Here is a 23,103-nt window from a genome sequence, read left to right on the forward strand (position 1 = left end):
GAGAAAAAGAAAAAGGGAACACGGCCTAGTCATATGAATGACTGGCACTGTACATACACTTGCTTAGCTTTTTTTGGCTTCGTGGATGTGCAGTTCAGAAAAATGAACATTTATAAAATCTCCTATATGCACTAATTAATGCAAAAACAGGGTGATTAAAATGTACTGGTTTAAAATGGGCTGCTTTGGATCACATTGACCAAATTTCTAAAACAATTTTTTTTAAAAGCAGAGGCTCTCTGCTCAGTAAATGTTTAGACCTGAGCCTTGAGTTGGGTTTTAACAATTTAGAGCTTTGTCCTATCTACATGTAATTTTACAGCCACTTTCATACTCATATTGATTATTAGCCCTGTAAGAACCTTTCAACATTAGAGACAAACATATAGGGTGCCAACAAAAACACTAATCCGTAGCACTGGCTAACCAGTATTTTAGCCAATACTGTCACTCAAACAGCATAACTAAAATATATCCTGTAACATAGACCCATGTAAAAATATGTTGCTGGATGGCAAATACTTTCTATGAGTGGGAAGATGTTCCTTAGCTATCAGGGCTGAGTATTACATTACTAAACACATAAAATATCTCTGATGGCATACAAGGAAACCACATGAGCTGTTGCCAAGACCATTTTCAATAACAGGTCAAAAGCACAGTGTCTGAATTCAAATGGCATCCCTGCAATCATTCCAAGGCAGGGGAAGTGCAGACAAAATCCTTCTTGTTCTCCTATGAAGCAGTAACTTCATTAACTGCAGAATTCACTGTCTCCCAAGAAACGGGACATCACACTGTAGTAGTTTTCTTATAACCACAGTCAACTAACTACAGCATGATAAACTAATGACAGTTTACTTAACATATATAAAAAAAAAACACTTTACTATACATACGTTTTATATAATGCACATGCATTGCTGCATAATGGGTTGCAGCTTTAGTAATAATATTTATATAATTATTATTATTTATAAAGTGCTGACATCTTCTGCATCACCTTACACAGTGAATGATATTTTTACTAACCGTCTCTCAAAGGGGCTAACAATCTAATTCCTACCATAGTAATATGTTCATCATAGTCTAGAGCCAATTTAGGAGAAAACCATATAATTTATCTGTATGTTTTTGGGACGTAGGAGGAAACCGGCGTACCTGAAGGGAAGCCTGCAGACACGTAGAGAACATACAAACTCCCTGCATATAGTGCCCTGGCTGGGATGTGAACTGGAGATCCTACGTTGCAAAGTGAAAGGGCTATCAACTTCACCACCGTCTTGCCCCACTACACCACTGCCTGTTGGGAGCAGTAGTTTATGTGGCCGATGGATCGGCATCTTCTGCACATGCGTAGTTGAGCTCCTACACACAAATGCATCCACATCATTGGGAGTGTACTGCCCCGGCACAGTAAGCTCCCAGTGACATGGGCACATTCTCATGAAGGAAAGGTGCACGTCTGCGCATGCACATAAAGCATCTACCCGTCAGGGCCGGCAATCCTTACAAGCTGCCTGCGAGACCCCAGAGAGGACTGGAGCTATGCCGGACGACCCGAAAGACTTCTAGGGCCTGGAAGAAGCCCCAGATAAGTAAAACGACACTTTTTTGGCCTCCTGAGTCCTTTAAGAAGCGTGCAGACCCTCAGAATGAATCATAAGGCAAACAGTATCATATGCTATGGCTTGATTACAAGGGAATACAAAGCATATTTTACACATTTCTAGAGCAATTTGTGCGGTTTTTTTTTACGTTGAAGGATTGCGAAAGTAGGCAGTTAAAATCTGACAGAACCGACTGGTTTTGGGCCAGCCCATCTCCTCATGGGGATCCTCAGGGTTTTCTTTGTTTTCAACAGCATTTCCTGAACAGCAGTTGCAAACTGTAACTGACAAAATAGTGTGCAAGTGAGTAGGGAGGCTGGCATCTTACTATTCTGCCAGTTAAACTGTGGTTCAGGAAATGCTGTTGAAAACAAGAAAACCCTGAGAATCCCCCATGAGGAGATGGACTGGCCCAAAACCTGACGATTGTGTCAGATTTTCACTGCCTACTTTTTTCGTGATAGTGGTCCTTTAACAACACTTTTTTAATACCACTCAAGATATACTGTATGCTATATCCTTTGAATGAAAAAACATCATACCCAGAGGATCTGCTTCTTTGGAAAGCTTCAGTGCATCTGAGTTGGCAAGGTCTGTATTGGCAGGCGTCACAGCAAGTATAAGGCAGCTGTCACGTGAGATGAACTGCATAATCATTTCCCGGATCTGAGACTCGATGTCGGCAGGCTGGTCACCAACAGGTACTTTTGTGATACCAGGTAAGTCAATAAGAGTTAAATTTAACACTGCAAGAACAACAATTGCCAATTAATTAGTAAGATAACCTCCTCTTAATATTCTTTACAGCTAAATACTAACATATTACAAAAATCATGTAGTACATGACTAGGGTAGATGTTAAAACACAGGACACCCCATCCCTTAATGGCCTAATCACAACGTAATTACCTTATTGTGATGATAGACATAGCAGAGAAAATGTGACTCCAATGTAAACTTTCACCTGTCCAACTTACATACCCGAATGAGATTTTGACCATGCAGTGAATTACTGTACAGTACGGATGTCAGTGTTGTGCAATGAAATGTTCAAGGCCGTGTTACACTGCGACTTGCTGGAACGCACAGCTGTACTGTGAACAGTAACATGAAAGTCTACAGACTTTCATGTTACCATGTAGCTCGGACAGTGCGTCATAACTGACAGCAGTAAAGCAAAGTATCATCTCATTATGCTAATTAGAGTTTCAGAATCTACTGTGTAAGGCTTAATTACTGCCCTTCTCGTCAGCGTCCTGCTGTTGAGTGTTTGCACAGGGCAGGTTGTGGCTTTGTGACAAAGACATTCAATAGTTGGGTAGTATAAGAAGGAAGCACGTTATAATGTTTTTTAATCAAACAATTATTGTACATATATTGTCAGTTCGTCCCATACAGGATAATTCCAATATGTCCCATACAAGATCTGATACAGGACAATTCTCCTTTCTTTAGGGGAGTATTCCTCCACACTCAGAGATCCCTATGGAGAAAAGGTGCCTGTTAGCATTCATAAATTATTCATGCATAAGATTTTTTTGAGCCAAGACAGTCATAGATCTCAACACGTTTTGTGAAACATCTAAACAGTAGTGTTCAGTTCTTAAAAAGAAATTCCTGGCAACACGTGAATGGAGAAGATTTCAGAGTAAATCTGGGTTCCCATGTGATTCAATTCCAAGGTTATAGTGTAACGATTGGTGTCAGCACACAGAGAGAATCTGATTGTTGATGATCTTCAGAATCATCAACAATACAGATGTATACTTGATTATGGATGATCTGCATAATCACCAATAATACAAGTATGACTAACCTCTGGACACCTAATGAGTAAAGTGCTAGATGAACTGAAGGCTATCTCCCGAGGAGCGGGAGATGTAAACGGCTCGGTCAAGAGCCACCTGAGGGGCAGGTGGCCCTGGGCAGTGCAGAAACTATCTCCTTGATAGTGAGGACCTGGTAACCAGGGATAATGATATCAGATGTTAAACCGTACTGCAGCCAGAGTAAGAGACCACTGGCTGCTAACAGGCCGGACTCTCTGAGGAGCAGGAGTCCTGGTTGCCACTGTCACCTGGTGGAAAGGTGATACTGCTAGTACAGATAAACTGATCACTCAGGGAGAGTGACAGCTAGAGTGGTCGGGCAGGCCAGGTCGGCAACACACGAGCAGATCAGGTACAGAGAGAGAGAGACTGATTCGGTAACCGGGTACAGGCAGGGTCTGGCAACAGGTAGGCAGATATGCAGAGGCGCCGAATCAGAAAGCAAGAGAAAGGTTGACAGAGCAAATGGTCATAACATATAAGTATAACAAAGTCCTAGACTTGGGTGTGAGTTCCTTGGTCTCGACACCCTGGAACTAGTCTAGAGTATAACACAGTAATAGCACAATGTTCCTAAGCTTGAGTGTGTGGTCCTTGGTCACAACACCCTGGAACTGGTCTAAATAATAACACAGCAAAGACACAGTATCTCTAAGCTTGGGTGTGAGGTCCTTGGTCCCAACACCCTGGAACTGGTCTAAAGTATAACTCAGCAATGACACAGTATCCCTAAGCTTGGGTGTGACGTCCTTGGTCACAACACCCTGGAACTGGTCTAAAGTATAACACATCAATGACACAAACGTAATCTGGCTAAGTGTGAATTCCCAGGTCCTCCTGGTTCTAACACACTGTGAGATCTGACTGGTCTGAGTGCTCACACGTTAGTATTCGCAACGGCAGACAACCAGCAACTGACAAGCAAGATCTATATATACTTGTAGTGCTGTGCAGCTCCGCCCGAGCCACTCAGCCAATCCAGAGTCCAGCTGGGATCAGCTGATCGGCCTGATCAGCTGATTCCCCTTCTGCTGGTATAAATGTCCTGTCGTCTGGCGAGCGCAAGCGTAGCTCTCCATCCATGTGAACTAGAAGGTCCAGCAAAGCCAGACGCGTGTCGCTGCGCGGAAACCGACGGTCTGAACGCGGAGATAGCCGCCCTGACACTAGACCACGCGGCAGCATCTCCGCTGTTCATTACATATAGGTACTCTTTCTGCCATGTTCACGGTTCTGGCAGAATAACAGTATGGATCTGTGAGCTTGCGTATCCACAGATCCATACTGTTATTCAGTATAGTATTCCAAATGATTGTAGATATATCATCATTAAATTGAACCACAGTGGAATCCAGATTTACTCTGAAATCTACTTCATTCATGCCATGCCAGGAAGTTCTCCTGAAGAAGTGAATACTCAGCCCTACCTTATTTACAAGACCTGACTTTGCTTGTCTGTAGCCTGTCTTGACCTCATCTTATCTCTATGTACTCCAAAATGCATTGTCACCTCTTCTCTCCTGTCACTGGTGGGAAATACTGGGGGGTCGTGACCTGGCGGCTACTAGGCAGCAAAGTAGGTCACTGGCAGCTAGGGGTAGTGGTCCATCATCCCTTGCGAGGTGCTCTGGTGAAGACCAGTAGTCACTAAGACTCCATACCTCAAAAAACCAAAGTCAACAGTACAATCCTCCCCCCCCCCCCCCCCCATATGCATCATAGAATACACACTGAGTGTCCAGCACCGTCTTCTAACCTTCCTGTAGCTCTTACTGGCTTTCTGGCGTCCTTTGTGTACTGCTCCTGGAGTGTCCCCTGACCTGCGTTGTGTCACGTTGTACGCCGGGAGCCATGCACGGTGCCGGAAAGCTGCTTGGAGCTACAGGAAGGTTAGAAGATAGCGCTGGACACTCGGTGAGTATTTTTTGCCCTGCAAAACCCCCAAATCCTAGTTCCCGTTATCGTCTCAAGCATTCTGGTTAGTTAAGACGGTTCCGGATAACAAAGATTTTGCTGTACTTTAATAGCTTAATTAAAAAAAAATTAAATAAATAGAAACATCCACTAGTATTATAAAAATTCCATGAATATATTCACGGATTACCAAGAATGACTGTAAATTCTTCATAGGTGCTCTGTATTTTCTGAAATTCAACAGAACTGGGTATTGGTTCAGTAGCATTTGTTCTTTGAATTGAAGGATACAGTAGAGCAATGTTTTGCAACATATTGACTTACTATATTAGCCCAAATTCACATACCATTTGGAGAATATATCCTCAGATTTATAGGAATGGGTGAAATTCCTTTGTTAGTACCGGTTATTCTATCTGTCTCTGCTTCAATTTCTTGTCGGACTTCATCAAAATCTGAAAACTTCTTCCCTTTGCAGTGTAAGAACTCAGCATGTTCTATAAGAATATAAAACAATGAAGACATGGTTTGTACATTTTTTCTCTAAAACAGATCACATAATTAAAATTATTACTCAAATTATGTTTGATTCATTCTGATTTTACTATCGACATAACCTATTTTGCCTAAATCAGTGATTCTCAAACCTGTCCTCGTGACTCCCCAGTGGTGCATGTTTTGTAGGAAACCTCAACTATGCACATGGAATCTAACCTACACGAGACACTTATTACCCCACCTGTGCATAGGCAAGGTTGCCTGTAAAACATGCTCTGCTGGGGAGTCACAAGGACAGGTTTGAGAAACACTGGCCTACATCGTAAAAAATTGTCAGTCAATCCCAAGTATTTTTCAAAACAGGAAAATTCTGTTAAATGAAACCCGAGGCGAAGAGATTGGGGAGTAGACTACACAGGAGGTAAGTAGACCTGTGTATGGTTATTTTGACTTTTTATTTTCAGTACCGGTTCTCTTTAACCTTCTTGCCGGTTATCCCGAGCTCAGCTTGGGGTAACCTGCGCAGAAGGATTTCTCAGGCCCCGCTGGGCCGATTTGCATAATTTTTTTTTACTGCACGCAGCTAGCACTTTGCTAGTTGCGTGCATATTCCGCTCGCCGCCGCTCGCCGTAGATTCGCCGCTACCCGCCGCGCCGCCCCCCTCCAGACCCCTTGCGCAGCCTGGCCAATCAGTGCCAGGCAGCGCTGAGGGGTGGATCGGGATTCCCTCTGACGTCCCGACGTCCATGACGTCGGTGACATCATCCCGCCCCGTCGCCATGGCGACGGGGGAAGCCCAGCAGGAAATCCCAGGCTGAACGGGATTTCCTGCTTGCAAAGATCGCCGGAGGCGATCAAAGTGGGTAGGGGGATGCCGCTTGTCAGCGGCTACCATGTAGCAAGCCCTGGGCTCACTACATGATTTAAAAAAAAAAAAATTAAAAAGTGCTGCGCCGCCCCCTTGCCGTCAGAATTGGAACGGCAAGGGGGTTAAACTGACTTTCGCAAATGAAAGTCCGATTGGTAAAAACTATTTTTTCCAGGGCTCCTCCCTTTCAAATCACTTTGTCTACTAGTACTGCTGCAACTGAGAGCAGCCAACCTAAAGTGCTATGGAAGCCATGCCCCCTACCCCACATGACCATGCTCTCTATTTGCCCTACACATGTCAGTCAACTTGTAAAAAAGCTGAGAGCGAACACTATAATGGAAATAGGACAATAGTGAGATCATCAACATACAGATAAGTTAATTAGTTTTCCCCTGAAGAAAAAAAAATGGCCCTAGACTATGATGTTACAATGGAAGGGATTAGATTGTGAGCCCCTCTGAGGGACAGTTTAAGGTGCGTACACACGCACTATTGTAACAAATGAGGGGTCCGTCAGACCCTCCCGCTGGGCAGACGTTCTGCCGATAATAGGACGTGTGTACAGTCTGTTGGCATTTGTTACAATAGTGCGTGTGTACGCACCTTAAGTGACAAGACAATATACTCTGTAAAGTGCTGTGTAAGTTGTCAGCGCTATAAAAATACTAAATAATAATAATAATAAAAGAGGTTCCAAATCTTTCCACACTATCAAAAACTAAAATTATTTCTCAAAACGTTTTCCTTTAAGTTTTAAATGTTATGCCCAAATTACTTGTCTAATGTTTCCCAAATGAATGGCCACATAACTAAAATTCCAAGCACAACTCTCTTAAACTAGGAAATACACTATTCCACAACATCAATCCATAAATCACAAGTACCTTTGGCTCTACTAATGTCAGATTACATAGATTTTTTTATTGCCAAACATTTGAAAACATTCTGATGCTTTAATACTCCCACCTGTTTTTGAAGTGATTAGCTGGAGGACCAAAGGACGTCTTGTGACAATACCAGAGCCACGAGGAAGAAAATCCCTACAATGTAAAATTATGAAATAAAATAAAGTCCAGAGTTAAACACAGATCACAAACAAGAGAGATGCAGGTAATGTGAAAAATTAAGAATGGGTAGACCTGTACCACAACGTAAGTAAATTGGTTAATAAGGAAGGAGCTTGCAAACTGGAGACGCAGCAGAAACATGCTTAATAGTTGACAACGTACAATCAGTGCATGTAAATGGCACTGTGACATGCAGGTTTCTTTTACACTGTAAATCGCAACTCCGATTTCCGATTTGTGATTTTCACTGGATGCTAGCAGCACAGAAAGAAAAACGCAGCATGCAGAACTTTTTTCTATTGCATAAAAAAATCAGAATCTTATGTAAAATCGCATCAAAATTGAAAATTGGAATTGCATGTAGTGTAAAAGAGCCCTCGTGTCCACTAATGGGGTACATGGAGCTCTGAGTATCACATTTTCATACCTAATGAGCTGGTTTGTTAACTGCTCTGCGACCACCTAACGCCGATGGGCGGTTGCAGAGTGGCTCCCCCAGGACCACCTAACGCCAATTGGCGTCAAATCCTGGGGGCAGAGATTAGCAGGGAACGCACGCACGCATGCGCAGTAGTTCCCTCCCGAGACAGCCTGCCAGCCATAAAGCTGGCAGCCTGTTAAAGACAACGGGGGACAAGTCTGTCACTGAGCTGTCTCAGGAGAGGCTCCCGATCTTATCCCTCTCATAGGTTGATTACTATGAAAGGTATTTCTATTGGTGGAACTCTGGGGGGGGGGGGGGGGGGCTGGGGAAATGAAAAAAAAAATAGACATTTTTATTTAAAATTAAATAACTATAAAATGTATATTAAAAAAAAAAGTCATTGCAGCAGCAATCAGATCCCACCAACAGAAAGCTCTGTTGGTGGGAAGAAAAAGAGCTAAAATTCAATTGGCTGCTAAATTGTATTGCCACACAATAAACTGTTAGGCCCAGTGCACACCAAAACCGCTAGCAGATCCGCAAAACCCTAGAGGTTTTTGAAGCAGATTTTCAGAGCGATTCTAGGCATGTTTAGAGAGGTTTTCTAAACATGCCTAGCTTTTTTTGGAGAGTTTTTGTGTAGCAGATTACAAATATTGTTACAGTGAAGCTGTAACTGAACAGCTACTGTAATAAAAACGCCTGGAAAAACGTTCTGTTCTAGCGTTTTTCAGAGCAGTTTGAGCTTTTCCTATACCTTACATTGAGGCAGAAACGCATCTGCAAACCGCAAACGAGCTGCAGGACCCACGTTTGCGGTTTGCTAAAAACCTCAAACCGCTGTTGTGCACCATCCCATTGAAATACATTAGGCAAGTGTTTTCTTTAACAGCAGTGTCTTAAATAGGCTGTAGGCACACTTGCACTCTGGTTCTGGATGTGTGACTGACTTTCAGTGAAATAAAGAGATCATTTGCATGGGAGAGTTTTCTTGCTCACATAAATATATTGCAAATATCTTCTTTTTAAAGAAGGCAGATGTATATTTGTATTAATGAGTATTTAGGCCTTGTTCACATTGCGTTCGGCTCGCGTGTCCATCCGCGTTGGGCTGTTCTGGAGGCGTCTTTTTTTCCGATTCCCGGCGCTTGGGTGAGCGATTCGTTTTTGTGCTTAGCGGTTTTCTAAGCGTTTTGTAATTCACTTCATGAAGCAAGTCAGGAAGTGAACTCTTTGACCCGGAAAATAATAAATACAATGTATTTATTCTTAAAAACGCGAACGCAATCGCTACACATTATGTGAGTGATTTGCGTTGCTATTTTCTGCGCATTCGCTCTGATCATTTTGCATTATTCCTATACCTTCCATTGAGGCAAATTGCCCTCAAAAATGGCCCATGCACTGCTTTTCTAAGCGGATCGCAAACGAACCGCTCAGATATGAACTCTCTCATAGAGAATCATTGCACAAGCGCTTTTAGGGTGATTTTCCAAATCGCCTGTGCTTACATTTTTACAAAAACGCCTATAATGTGAACAAGGCCTTAGGCCTGGAACCCACTACAATTCACAAATCACTAGCGCAATCACTAGTGTTTTTAGTTACAGTTTTGTAAGCGATTTAATTCGCGTTTTCTGGCACTTTTGGGAGCGATTTTAAAAAGTGTAAGCTTTTTGCCAGCGGTTGTGTTGCGATTTTAATTCTGATTGGTCCTTTCAATGTATCATAATTTTATTTACAGCTTGCAATCACACTCAAATTGCTATGTGTAGAGATTTATGAGCGATTTGCCAGCGCTTCAATACATGACATTGAAGAGCAAATGCTACCAAAATGTTGCATGTCCTGCGATTGCGATTTTGCTAATCGCATCCGCTACTGTGGAATTTGTTACATGTATTTACATTGGCAGAGCATTTAGGGAAAGCGCTAGAAATTTAAAGCGCTCCCTAAATGCTCAAAAAATCGCTTTAGTGGGTTCCAGCCCTAAGGGCCCATTCACACTTGAGCGTTTTGCCGGTGATTTTGGCAAAATGCTCAAACACTAGCGCTTTTGAGAGTGCTAGTGTAATAAAACCCTATGGGCCCGTTCTTACTTGGGCAATTTGCGTTAATCGCCGCAAATCGCCCAAAAACGCAAAACGCAAATGCGTTGCCTGCACCATTTTCAGGCAATTTCCTGGCGATCAGAAATGCTAGACGCGATCGTGGAAAAATCGCTGCACTGTCCAAAATCACTCCCACAAAACACCGGCAAAAATCGCCGGCATTTTGCGCTTTTAAGTGTGAATGGGCCCGGAGAGTTGAAAAAAATCCTGCAGGAATACCAGTGAAATCAGCTCTCCTTTCAGATGTCATCTCCAGCTTCACTGCATCATTTATCATTCCCCATAGTTAGATGCATAATAATTTAATTATTGAATATAAGACAATTTGAGGTTAATTTAGCAAGTTCATGTTATAATATTGCTGATCCTTTATAATATCTGAACACCAGGCTCATTAAGAAGAACTTGGGAAAAATTCTGTTAATAAACCTCAGCTGGGAATATAAATGTACTGAAAGTAATCTGGCTGGCTGCAAATAGCATGTCACTGACATCAAGGAGGTCCAGCCAATGAATGCTGCCATTGATACAAAATAGGAGCAACTGGCTATTTGGAAGCAGAAGATAATCAAGCTATTCAGAAAAAGGGATTAATTCCATGAAAACAGACAAACTCATTGCTAGACTTGACTGGCTGAAAAAAATGAGTGTTTCCTAGTATTGGAGGGCAGCAATAACATGCTAATTGCTGAGGACGTGCAAATAAATCATGTATCAGATAGTACCTACTACCAGCAAATGTTTCTCCATAGCACAAAGGGAGACTCTGATTTCAGATACCTATAATCACATAATCAACAAATACAGCTGAAACTTAAAAAAATCGAATATTGTGCAAAAGTTTATTTATTTCAGTAATTCAACTTAAAAGGTGAAACTAATACAGTATATGAAGTAGAGTCATTACATGCAAAGCAAGATAGGTACTTTTCCGTTAGCTGGGCGCATCCACTAGGTGGCGATAAAACTCCACCAGAATTACATCTTTCCCTACTATCTATGGCGGAATAGAAATTATCACCACCTAGTGGATGCGCCCGGCTAACGGAAAAGTACCGCAAGATATTTCAAGCCTTTATCCTACCTAATAAAACCTCTGTGTCTCTGTATGTGTGTGTGTGTGTCTGCGTTTGCGCTACTGCGCATGTGCCACAGGGACAGCCGTTGTTCAGACAGGAGCAAGACAGCTAGGAGCCGCCCGGGCGAGCAGGCGCGTGCATGCACGCTGACAGGTGGCGGCGGTGACAGACCTAGAGCCTGTTATTAAACGGGCTAAGGTCACTAATTTGTTATAATTTTGATGACTATGGCTTACAGCTTATGAAAACCCCAAAATCGAAATCTCAGACCATTAGAATACTGCGAAACTGTTCAATACTCTAGGTTCAAAGTGTCACACTCCAATCAGCTAATTAATCCACAACACCTGCAAAGGGTTCCTATTTCATATATGCAACCTGTTCACAGTGGTCAGTTGGGTTGCATAATAATTCTGCATGTCAACTCACTGCCCATAGAATTCTGTTGGCCTGTTCACAGTAACGTGTTTGCATTATTTTAACTTGCTGCATGCAGGCTTTGTATTTTAGGCTGTGTGAACACATAGCAGAAACGCTAGCGTTGCGTATAACGCTGCGTTTTATGCAGCAATGTTAGTCAAAGGGACTCAGAAAAAAACGCAGAAATCTGTGATTTACAGTATGCGTTTCAAGAATGCTGGTTTTGCTGCATAGTATGCAGGATAGCTGCCAAAACGCACATAATGAAAGTCAATAGAAACGCAATGTATTGTGTTTTGTATGTGGTTTTTTTTTAAATAAAGATTTCTGATGTGTTTCTACTTTCTGCTGTCTTCCTAGTGATTTGCATAAATGTAAATATAAAAATGCATACAAAACGTATATGCGTTTTACATAAAACCCAAAACGCATGAAAAACGCATCTGCGTAAAAAAACGCAAACGCACCAAAAACGCAGTAAAAACACATTATAAAATCGCACACACACCTGCATAAAGCGCTCCTTTTTCACTCTATATCATATGTGAACCCAGCCAAAGTCTATGTCCAGTGTCCATTGCAGTTCACAGTCATTATAATGCGTAAGTTATGCAACTGACATTGTGAACCTAGCCTTAGTTTCACATTTTAAGTAGAATTACTAAAATAAATGAACTTTTGCACGATATTCTAATTTTTCAAATTTCACCTGTAAAGCAAAAAAAAAAAAAAAAAAAAAAAAAAAAAGGTAGGCACAAAATATGTTAAATAAATATATATGAGAAAGTGGATATCTCCACCATAAATAAAAACCTAAAAGGATGGAGCTGTATCTAAGCCACTGATGTACAAAGATGCTGCCTGCCCCATACTGACTTCAAATAAGCGTCTGCGATAAAAGATAAAAACAAGGAGCAGATCTAAGTGCATATATCTGTCTATACTGTACACATATAACAAAAATAACACTAGGCTAACTGGACAAGAGAATGTGAGAAGTATTAGGGGTGTGTAGTGTGTAATGTGACACAATATACCTTTAATGGGTTATAGCTGATTGCCATACATCTCTATTGCTGCTCACATTTGTTTTGATACTGAAGTGATGCAGATTTGGATTGGGTAAAATTGTCAGAAATGGAACCAGTGGCCCCTATTTTCGGTAATGGTAATTACGTTTAGCCAAGTCTTCCAACTAATTTTACCTGCATGCAGTTTGTACGTACTCTCCATATCTGTGTGGGTTTCCTCTAGGCACTCCACTTTCCTCCTACATCCCAAAACCATGCTGGTAGTTTAATTAGCAGTATAGTCTACAACAAGAGCTTTCATAAGGGCCCATTCAAACTTGCAAAACGCTAGCACTTTTGCTAGCGTTTTGCTCTGGCGATTTTTGGCGATTTTAACGCAAAAAAAAAATCGCCATTCACACTAGGCGATTTTTTTTTTGCGATCGCGGTTAGCGCTTCTATAGCACTAAACGTGATTGCCGCAAAATCGCCTGAAAATGGTGCAGGATACAAATTTGCGTTTACCGATTTGCGTTAATCGCCTGCGATTATTTATTTAAGTATTTATATAGCGGCGACATATTACGCAGCGCTGTACAGGGTATATTGTCTTGTCACTAACTGTCCCTCAGAGAGGCTCACAATCTACTCCCTACCATAGTCATATGTATGTATCATGTAGTGCATGTATCATAGTGTAGGGCCAATTTTTTTTTTTGGGGGGGGGGGAGCCAATTAACTTATCTGTATGTTTTTGGAATGTGGGAGGAAACCGGAGTGCCCAGAGGAAACCCACGCAGACATGGGGAGAACATACAAACTCCTTGCAGAAGTTGACCTGGCTGGGATTCGAACCAGGGACCCAGCGCTGCAAGGCGAGAGCGCTAACCACTACGCCACTCTGCCACTAACGCAAATCGCCCAAGTGAGAACTGGCCCATAGGGTACTATGACACTAGCGCTTTAAAAAGCACTAGCGCTTGGGCGTTTTGCCAAAATCGCTGGCAAAACGCTCAGATGTGAACGAGGCCTAAGGGCTTGTTCACACTATCAGCTTTTTGCTGATTTTTTTAAGCGCTGGCGATTTCGCAAATTGTCCTAAAATCGCTTGTGTAATGCTTTCCTATGACAGTGTTCACATGTGAACATTTTGATTTTATTGAAATAGCAAACGTACTACATGTACCATTTTCTGAGCGCTTTGGCTCAATGGAAGGTACAGGGAAATCGCAAAGCGCTTGAAAGAGCGCTTTGTATAGCGATTTCCCGAGCGCTTTTATGAAAAATACATTGTATTTATTAATTTCCGGGTTAAACGGTTCCCTTTGCTGAGCAAAAGCGCTTTTCTAAGCGCAAATCGCAGGGAAAAGCTCTTCAAAAATCACAGTAGAAATCGCTCAGCGCTTGCGATAGCGCTGGAGATTTATAATGTGAACAAAGCCTCAGTCCCCCCCAAAAAAATGACTGCTGTAATGTCCTCCTTCAACATGAATTTGCAGCTCCATAAAAAGTATAGAAACTGACCTATTGCCATAACTCATTCTTACTGCCCATGCTTCCCTTCAGTTCAGACACACCCCCAATTGAAGTTCAGACTCCACCTTAAAATGCTTGGATGATGTGCCCCCTTCTTTCTATGTAGCTGTCACTTATAATAGGTATTATTCATATGACAGCCCTTAACCTCTTATCAACAGGGTTTAGATTAGCACATCTCTTCATAGACCTTGAACTGCAGTGGTACGGACTAAAGGCTCATACACACATCAGACTATAGTCTTTGGCCACATACAGACATCAGACCATAGTCTTTGGAAAATGAAAGATCACAGACCAATCTTACCACCCTTCATGTAGTATGAGAGCCATACTCTACACAGTCTTTTCTATGGAGCTGAACTCCACATCAGAAAAAAATCTTTGCAAGATGCTGCACACACAGATGCTGTACAGACACAAAAGATCAGTATCTGCAAAAGATCTGTTCCTGCCAAAAATCCATTCCTGCAAATTGCAATGATAGTCTATGAGATCTGCAGATCATCATACACACATGATTTAACTGACATTCATCTGTAGATCAAGCAATCATCTGCAGATCTGAAAATCCATCCTGGTGGATCTGATCTGCAGATGAATGTCAGTTAAATCATGTGTGTATGATGATCTGCAGATCTCATAGACTATCATTGCAGTTTGCAGGAATGGATTTTTGGCAGGAACAGATCTTTTGCAGATACTGATCTCTTGTGTCTGTACAGCATCTGTGTGTGCAGCATCTTGCAAAGATTTTTTTCTGATGTGGAGTTCAGCTCCATAGAAAAGACTGTGTAGAGTATGGCTCTCATACTACATGAAGGGTGGTAAGATTGGTCTGTGATCTTTCATTTTCAAAAGACTATGGTCTGATGTGTGTATGGGGCCTAAGGCTGCCCATACATTACTCAATATTTTTGGCTGATTCACCTGCCGAATCGATAATTTTATAGATTGGCAAGAGAATCGGTGTCTCAACATGGCTTTCCATCAATTTCCATCCAAAATAAGTTGAATGGATCGATCAGAATGTCAGAAAATCTCAGTTGCAAGGGCTCAATTGGGTGTGATAGATATTGCGACAACTGTCGGACCCCAAGCCGATGTCCCCCAAAGTGTATAAGTAGGAGGAGGCAGCAGCAGCGCTTCACAATCACTAACTGAATCACCAACTGCATAGATGTGTAGAGCCTAAATATAGGCAGGTTACACAACTTGCATTCAAAACATATGCAACAAAATGGAGGATGTTGGCTTCCAAGAACAGTTTGCATGCAGAGTGTTCCGTACTAGACTCTTCCACCACATAGAGGGATCCTCATAGAAGATACCCTAACCACTAACTAACAAAACTCAGAAAACATAGTGTGAGCCTGGGGGCAGTTGGCAATAAAATGGTTTACACATATTTTTGGGAAGAAGAAGAAATTGGCAGCTCTCCTAATTGGAGCGTTAGGAGCGCTGCAAATTTCTACCTGTATCCCCCAAAAATGTGTAAACCATTTTATTGCCAACTGACCCCAGGTTCACACTATGTTTTTTTGTTACTTAGTGGTTAGGGTCTCTTCCATGAGGATCTTTCAACACGGTGGAAGAGTCTAGTATGGAAAACTCTGCACGCACACTGTTCTTGGAAGCCAACATCCTCCATTTTGTTGCATCTGTTTTGAATGCAAGTTGTGTAACCTGCCTATATTTAGGATCTGCACATCCATGCAACTGATCATTCAGATGGAGCCTGCCTTGTGAAGCGCTGCCACCTCCTCCCGCTGTATAGAAATGTATGTTTACATATGGCTAGCTGCATCCATGTGCTATTTCAGTTTGCATTCCATTTTAATCTGAGTTTAGGGTTTAGTGCAGTGTTTGCATCTGTTATGAACACAGGATGTGTATTTAGTCTCTAGGAGGCTCTGCACACCTCTGTTGGTAGTCATTTCAGGTGCAGCCTGATAAGGAGTGTCAGGAACCGGCCCGCGGCACGCCTGCGTATACGGTTCCCGACTGTGGGTTTGACCAGATCAAGCGGGGTGCAGCCTTATTCAAGCTAAATACAAGGCTGTGACCCCTCAAACGCTTCTTCCTGCCACCACTAGCTGTTGCTAGACACGTCCACTCGGCTGTCGAGTGCTCAGCACGCAATCCGCGTTTTCGTATTCGGGTCAGCTTTGCGCTTTAGGCCGAATATGGGAACGCCACGCACACACACACAGTACAGTTGTACAGTAACACAGCACAATAAGGCACTGACTTGTAATGCAAGTTAACCACTAACAGTCATTCCGAACGATACTGTTAGCCACTCTGCTGTCGAGCGCAACAGTGCCCATACACACAATGCAATTACAATCTCATACGGTAGGGTTGCCCAAACGTACAATCAGGCATGGACTTATACACAGTTACACTTCACTCTCTTCTAGGCTATGAGTGTTAGTTTAGTACAGCAGAAGTCAAACTGATTAAAGAGAATCTGTATTGTTAAAATCGCACAAAAGTAAACATACCAGTGCGTTAGAGGACATCTCCTATTACCCTCTGACACAATTTCGCCGCTCCTCGCTGCATTAAAAGTGGTTAAAAACAGTTTTAAAAAGTTTGTTTATAAACAAACAAAATGGCCACCAAAACAGGAAGTAGGTTGATGTACAGTATGTCCACACATAGAAAATACATCCATACACAAGCAGGCTGTATACACCCTTCCTTTTGAATCTCAAGAGATCATTTGTGTGTTTCTTTCCCCCTGTTCTCATGCACTGAAGTTCCAGGCTGCTCATTTCTTCCTGCAAACAGCTTTGCCCTTGTCTGTAATTCTTCAGTATGTGAAAGCCCAGCCAGCTCAGAGGATGATTTTTCCAGCTTGTAAAAGAGAAGAGAGAAGCTGCCCTAATCTAAATAATACACAGGCAGTGTGCATAGAGGGGCCTGGAAGGGGGAGTTCATAGCAGAACCACAACACTGAAGAACTTGGCAGCCTTCCAGACACAGGCCGACAAGTCTGACAGGGGAAAGATACATTGATTTATTACAGAGACTGTGACAGTAGAAAGTGCAGCAGTAAGCCAGAACACATTAGAATAGCTTTTGGAACTTGTAGGATGATAAAAAACAGGATGCAATTTTTGTTACGGAGTCTCTTTAAATAACGATTTAATATTCCAGGGAAATGGTGGAACAATGCAGAAAATAATATATACAAAAGATTTACAAAACAGTAAAAGTTACAAAATAAAAGTTACAAAGATACACACAAGGCTATTTGCTTACCCAACATAAACAGAGTTCAAGATAGAAGAACCTTGGACTTGTTTTTTGTGGACAGACACAGTTCTGATTGGACCAAGAGCCACTTAGCTTGGACCGGGAGTCCAGCTTCAGCTACCGTCAGGAGTGGACTGTTTTTAGGGATCTGCCCCTGCCTTTTATGCTGGAATATTTGCCTTGAGGCTGCAAGCCCGTTTGGACGGGGGAACTAGTTTAATTAAATCTCAGACATAATTCAATTTCCAGAGATCTAACTTCCACATGTAAGAGTGCATTTTCGCACACACACAACAAAAGACTTCCCTACTACAGGTTACAGGTGACAACACAGTGGTGACAGTATTTCCTAGCATCAAAGGTAAGGATTTGACTGGCTATTGACTAAGTAGCCATCTCCTTGCCAGAGGCTAGCAAATCCATTTAGTATTCCCTGCTCTTAACCACCCTGGCATTCTATTAACCACCTTAGCGGTATGGACGAGCTCAGCTCGTCCATTACCGCCAGAGGGTGCCGCTCAGGCCCTGCTGGGCCGATTTACATGAAATAAAGAGCAGCACACGCAGCCGGCACTTTGCCAGCCGCGTGTGCTGCCCGATCGCCGCCGCTCTGCGGCGATCCGCCGCGAGCAGCGGCGAAAGAGGGTCCCCCCAGCCGCCTGAGCCCTGCGCAGCCGGAACAAATAGTTCCGGCCAGCGCTAAGGGCTGGATCGGAGGCGGCAGACGTCAGGACGTCGGCTGACGTCCATGACGTCACTCCGCTCGTCGCTATGGCGACGATCTAAGCAAAACAAGGAAGGCCGCTCATTGCGGCCTTCCTTGTTTATTCCGGGCGCCGGAGACGATCAGAAGAACGCCTCCGGAGCGCCATCTAGTGGGCTTTCATGCAGCCAACTTTCAGTTGGCTGCATGAAATATTTTTTTTTTTATTTAAAAAAAACCCTCATGCAGCTGCCCTGGCGATCTTAATAGAACGCCAGGGTGGTTAAGATCGCCAGGGCGGCTGCGGGAGGGTTTTTATTTCATGCAACTGAAAGTTGGCTGCATGAAAGCCCACTAGAGGGCGCTCCGGATGCGTTCTTCTGATCGCATCCGGCGACCAGAAGTAACAAGGAAGGCTGCAATGAGCAGCCTTCCTTGTTTCGCTTACCTCGTCGTCCTGACGTCAGCCGTCTCCGATCCAGCCCTTAGCGGCTGGGGGGACCCTCTTTCGCCGCTGCATGTCGCGGCGGCGATCAGGTAGCACACGCGGCTGGCAAAGTGCCGGCTGCGTGTGCTGCTTTTTATTTCATTCAAATCGGCCCAGCAGGGCCTGAGCGGCAGCCTCCGGCGGTAATGGACGAGCTGAGCTCGTCCATACCGCCCGGCTGGTTAAAGGAATACTATTGAAATATGCATAGTTTTGTGTCAACATTGCAATGGGTGTAAAAGTGATATAAATGAAGGACTCTGTATATATTTTTGTCCTGTAGTGCATTTTATATACTTGATACCTTTAAGTCAGTGTCCCCTGAGAACACTGGCGGCGTCGGGACAGTGGAATAGTCCATCTTTGTGGGGGAGGCCTTTGATATAATCATGGGGCGTCATGGTCCTGGCTCCCCTAGTCCCTACCACCCCCTCCCTTCACCCGAACACACAGAGATGTACAGTGGAGGAAATAATTATTTGACCCCTCACTGATTTTGTAAGTTTGTCCAATGACAAAGAAATGAAAAGTCTCAGAACAGTATCATTTCAATGGTAGGTTTATTTTAACAGTGGCAGATAGCACATCAAAAGGAAAATCGAAAAAATAACCTTAAATAAAAGATAGCAACTGATTTGCATTTCATTGAGTGAAATAAGTTTTTGAACCCTCTAACAATAAAAGACTTAAATACTTAGTGGAAAAACCCTTGTTTGCAAGCACAGAGGTCAAACGTTTCTTGCAATTGATGACCAAGTTTGCACACATTTTAGGAGGAATGTTGGTCCACTCCTCTTTGCAGATCATCTCTAAATCCCTAAGGTTTCGAGGCTGTCTCTGTGCAACTCTGAGCTCGAGCTCCCTCCATAGGTTTTCTATTGGATTAAGGTCCGGAGACTGACTAGGCCACTCCATGACCTTAATGTGCTTCTTCTTGAGCCACTCCTTTGTTGCCTTTGCTGTATGTTTTGGGTAATTGTCGTGCTGGAACACCCATCCACGACCCATTTTCAGTTTCCTGGCAGAGGGAAGGAGGTTGTCGTTCAGGATTTCACGATACATGGCTCCGTCCATTTTCCCGTTAATGCGATTAAGTTGCCCTCTGCCCTTAGCAGAAAAACACCCCCAAAGCAAAATGTTTCCAACCCCATGCTTGACGGTGGGGACGGTGTTTTGGGGGTCATAGGCAGCATTTTTCTTCCTCCAAACACAGCGAGTTGAGTTAATGCCAAAGAGCTCTATTTTGGTATCATCAGACCACAGCACCTTCTCCCAGTCACTTACAGAATCATTCAGGTGTTCATTGGCAAACTTCAGACGGGCCTGCACATGTGCCTTCTTGAGCAGGGGGACCTTGCGAGCCCTGCAGGGTTTTAATCCATTGCGGTGTAATGTGTTTCCAATGGTTTTCTTGGTGACTGTGGTCCCTGCTAATTTGAGGTCATTCACTAACTCCTCCCGTGTAGTTCTAGGATGCTTTTTCACCTTTCTCAGAACCATTGACACCCCACGAGGTGAGATCTTGCGTGGAGCCCCAGAGCGAGGTCGATTGATGGTCATTTTGTGCTCCTTCCATTTTCGAACAATCGCACCAACAGTTGTCACCTTCTCTCCCAGCTTCTTGCTAATGGTTTTGTAGCCCATTCCAGCCTTGTGCAGGTCTACAATTTTGTCTCTGACATCCTTGGACAGCTCTTTGGTCTTTCCCATGTTGGAGAGTTTGGAGTCTGCTTGATTGATTGATTCTGTGGAAAGGTGTCGTTTATACAGGCGACTAGTTAAGACAGGTGTCCTTAATGAGGGTGACTAATTGAGTAGAAGTGTGTAACCACTCTGTGGGAGCCAGAACTCTTAATGGCTGGTAGGGGTTCAAAAACTTATTTCACTCAATGAAATGCAAATCAGTTGCTATCTTTTATTTAAGGTTATTTTTTCGATTTTCCTTTTGATGTGCTATCTGCCACTGTTAAAATAAACCTACCATTGAAATGATACTGTTCTGAGACTTTTCATTTCTTTGTCATTGGACAAACTTACAAAATCAGTGAGGGGTCAAATAATTATTTCCTCCACTGTATGAGGGAACTTCTCTCCTATTATGCCGCCCTCTCCCCTCCCCAACATGAGTTTTAACTCACATGGCCGCTGCAGTAATTGCTGTAGTGCCCGTCAACAGGATAAGAGAAGGGAGAGCGTCTCTCTCTTCTCTCGCTTCAGTCCTGCGCATCTGTCACTGTGTTTCTTTGCACACGCATGTATCTGCTGCATCATTGGGGAGTTTTGCTTGCTATGCACAAACAACTAAAAGCAAAGGAGTCCGCACTGTCTACACTAAAATAATGTATATTAAAATTACTTTGCAGACGGAATGTTAATGCTCTCCTTTGCCTAGTTGTTTGCAGTTGCATAGCAACAGCAAACCTCCAGTGACCGGGCGGACACAGTGTGGTCTGAGAAATACATGACAGGAGCGAGAGAAGGGGAGAGAAGCTCTTGGCTCCTTTTACATCCCATTGACGGGCATAGTACTAGCAGATATACAGTACAGGACTGAGAGAAAGGGTGAGACGCTCTCAGCTCCTCTTATCTACATAGCATCAGCAATTACAGGCATTATCAATCACTGAGGCTGCACGAGTGAGTTACAGCTCGTGGGGGCAGGAGAGGCTTCAGTACATTTTTATCCTCAGCGAGGTCACCTACAAAAGTGGACTATTCCTATGTCCACTGCTGTCAATGGGCAGCTATTAAGGTTCCTAGGGAAAAAAAAACTACAGGACAAAAATATATACAGAGTCTTTCATTTATATTCCTTTTACACCCATTGCAATGTTGCCGCAAAACTATGTATATTTCAATAGTATTCCTTTAAAGAGACACTGAAGCGAAAAAAAAAATTATGATATTATGATTTGTATGTGTAGTACAGCTAAGAAATAAAACATTAAGATCAGATACATCAGAATCAGAATCAGTTTTATTTCGCCAAGTACAGCAAGAGCCATAATCGGAATTATTTGTGGTACACATGGCATAGACAGATACAACAGCACATACAATTTGAAATGCAGTAATCAGATATACAGAGGAGGCAGCGACGGGGACCAGCTGTCGACCCGGCAATTATGAGTGCAGGCCGGACTGGGGAAAGTCAGAGTTCAGTGACCGAACGGCCTGGGGAATAGTGTTGTCCGGATCATGAACGATTCGGATCTTTGATCCGAATCTATTTTATGAGTCGATCATCCGAATCATCAAAATGAACGATTCGGATCGCAAAAGGGGCGGGGCCAGAAGCGACACGCCCCCTCTCAGCGGGCAGCGGGGTCCTGGAAGCAGGGATCGCTCTGTTGGATGGGAGGCAGCCTTGCAGGGACAGGTAGATGAGAGAGAGGGGACATCGGTGCCACTGCCAGATATGTGTAGAGCACTCATACTGGCTATAATGTGCTGCCCATTACAGGCTGTCTGTTCCGTAGTTGTGCCCAGTGATCACATTGGAAGCTTTTGGCTCAGCTCAGCACAGCTCAGTAACTTTGCAGGCACTGTGATAGCAGCGTAATATGATCCTCCTGCACTCGGCACTAAACAGCTGCACTTATCTTCTGGGAATGCTTTCCTTCACTGTGCGAAGTTTGCAGTCAAAGTATACAGATGAGCATATAGGTGAAATATATGTAAAGCATATGATTGCAGCATGTGGGTATTGTGTGCAAACATTTCTGCTCTCTGCTCGTCCCTCCTCCCATCTCTGTCCACTCCCTGCCCTCTGTCCATCTTCTCCCCTTCTCTGTGTGTCCACCCCCCTCCCCTTCTCCTGTCCACAGCAGAGAAAGACCTGTCCTGCTAGTCATTTCACCCCGAATGCTTCGGTAGTAAAATGATCCAAGATTCGGATCAAAGATCCGGATCTTTTCAATGATCCGATTCGAATCATCCGGATCATTGAAAAGATCCGAACTTCCCATCTCTACTGGGGAAAGAAGGTGTTCTTCCGCCTGGTGGTTTTGGATGGTATAGTCCTGAAGCGGCGGCCCAACGGGAGGAGCCTGAAGTAGTGGCTGCCAGGGTGAGAGGGGTCACGGGAGATCATGGTGGCCCTCTTACTCAATCTAGCGGAGTGGAGGAGATCAAGAGGTGGAAGAGGAGACCCGATGATTCTCTCTGCATCAGCTATGCATCAGTCTAATTGTTTCCAGTACAGGAAGAGCTAAGAAACTCCAGTTGTTATCTCTATGCAAAAAAGCCATTAATCTCTACGACTATAGGCCTCAATTCA

General features: G+C 43.4%; 1 protein-coding gene across 14 annotated transcripts in view; it reads right to left on the bottom strand.

Annotated features, from left to right (window-relative positions):
- The window catches only part of DNM3 (dynamin 3), a 629,085-nt gene that overhangs the window by 601,801 nt on the left and 4,181 nt on the right, over window positions 1–23,103 (bottom strand). For all 14 annotated transcript variants that reach the window (XR_011022036.1, XR_011022035.1, XR_011022038.1 and 11 more), the window contains exons 2-4: window positions 7,690–7,763; window positions 5,701–5,850; window positions 2,153–2,356 (exon numbers count right to left, since the gene is read on the bottom strand). Coding sequence is in view for 7 of the 14 variants with exons in the window: in XM_068239888.1 (XP_068095989.1) it covers window positions 2,153–2,356; window positions 5,701–5,850; window positions 7,690–7,763 (428 nt within the window). In the remaining 7 variants the exon portion in view is untranslated. The remainder of the gene's footprint in view (window positions 1–2,152; window positions 2,357–5,700; window positions 5,851–7,689; window positions 7,764–23,103) is intronic.

The sequence above is a fragment of the Hyperolius riggenbachi genome, chromosome 6, assembly GCF_040937935.1.
Source record: "Hyperolius riggenbachi isolate aHypRig1 chromosome 6, aHypRig1.pri, whole genome shotgun sequence".
NCBI classification, from domain to species: Eukaryota; Metazoa; Chordata; class Amphibia; order Anura; family Hyperoliidae; genus Hyperolius; species Hyperolius riggenbachi.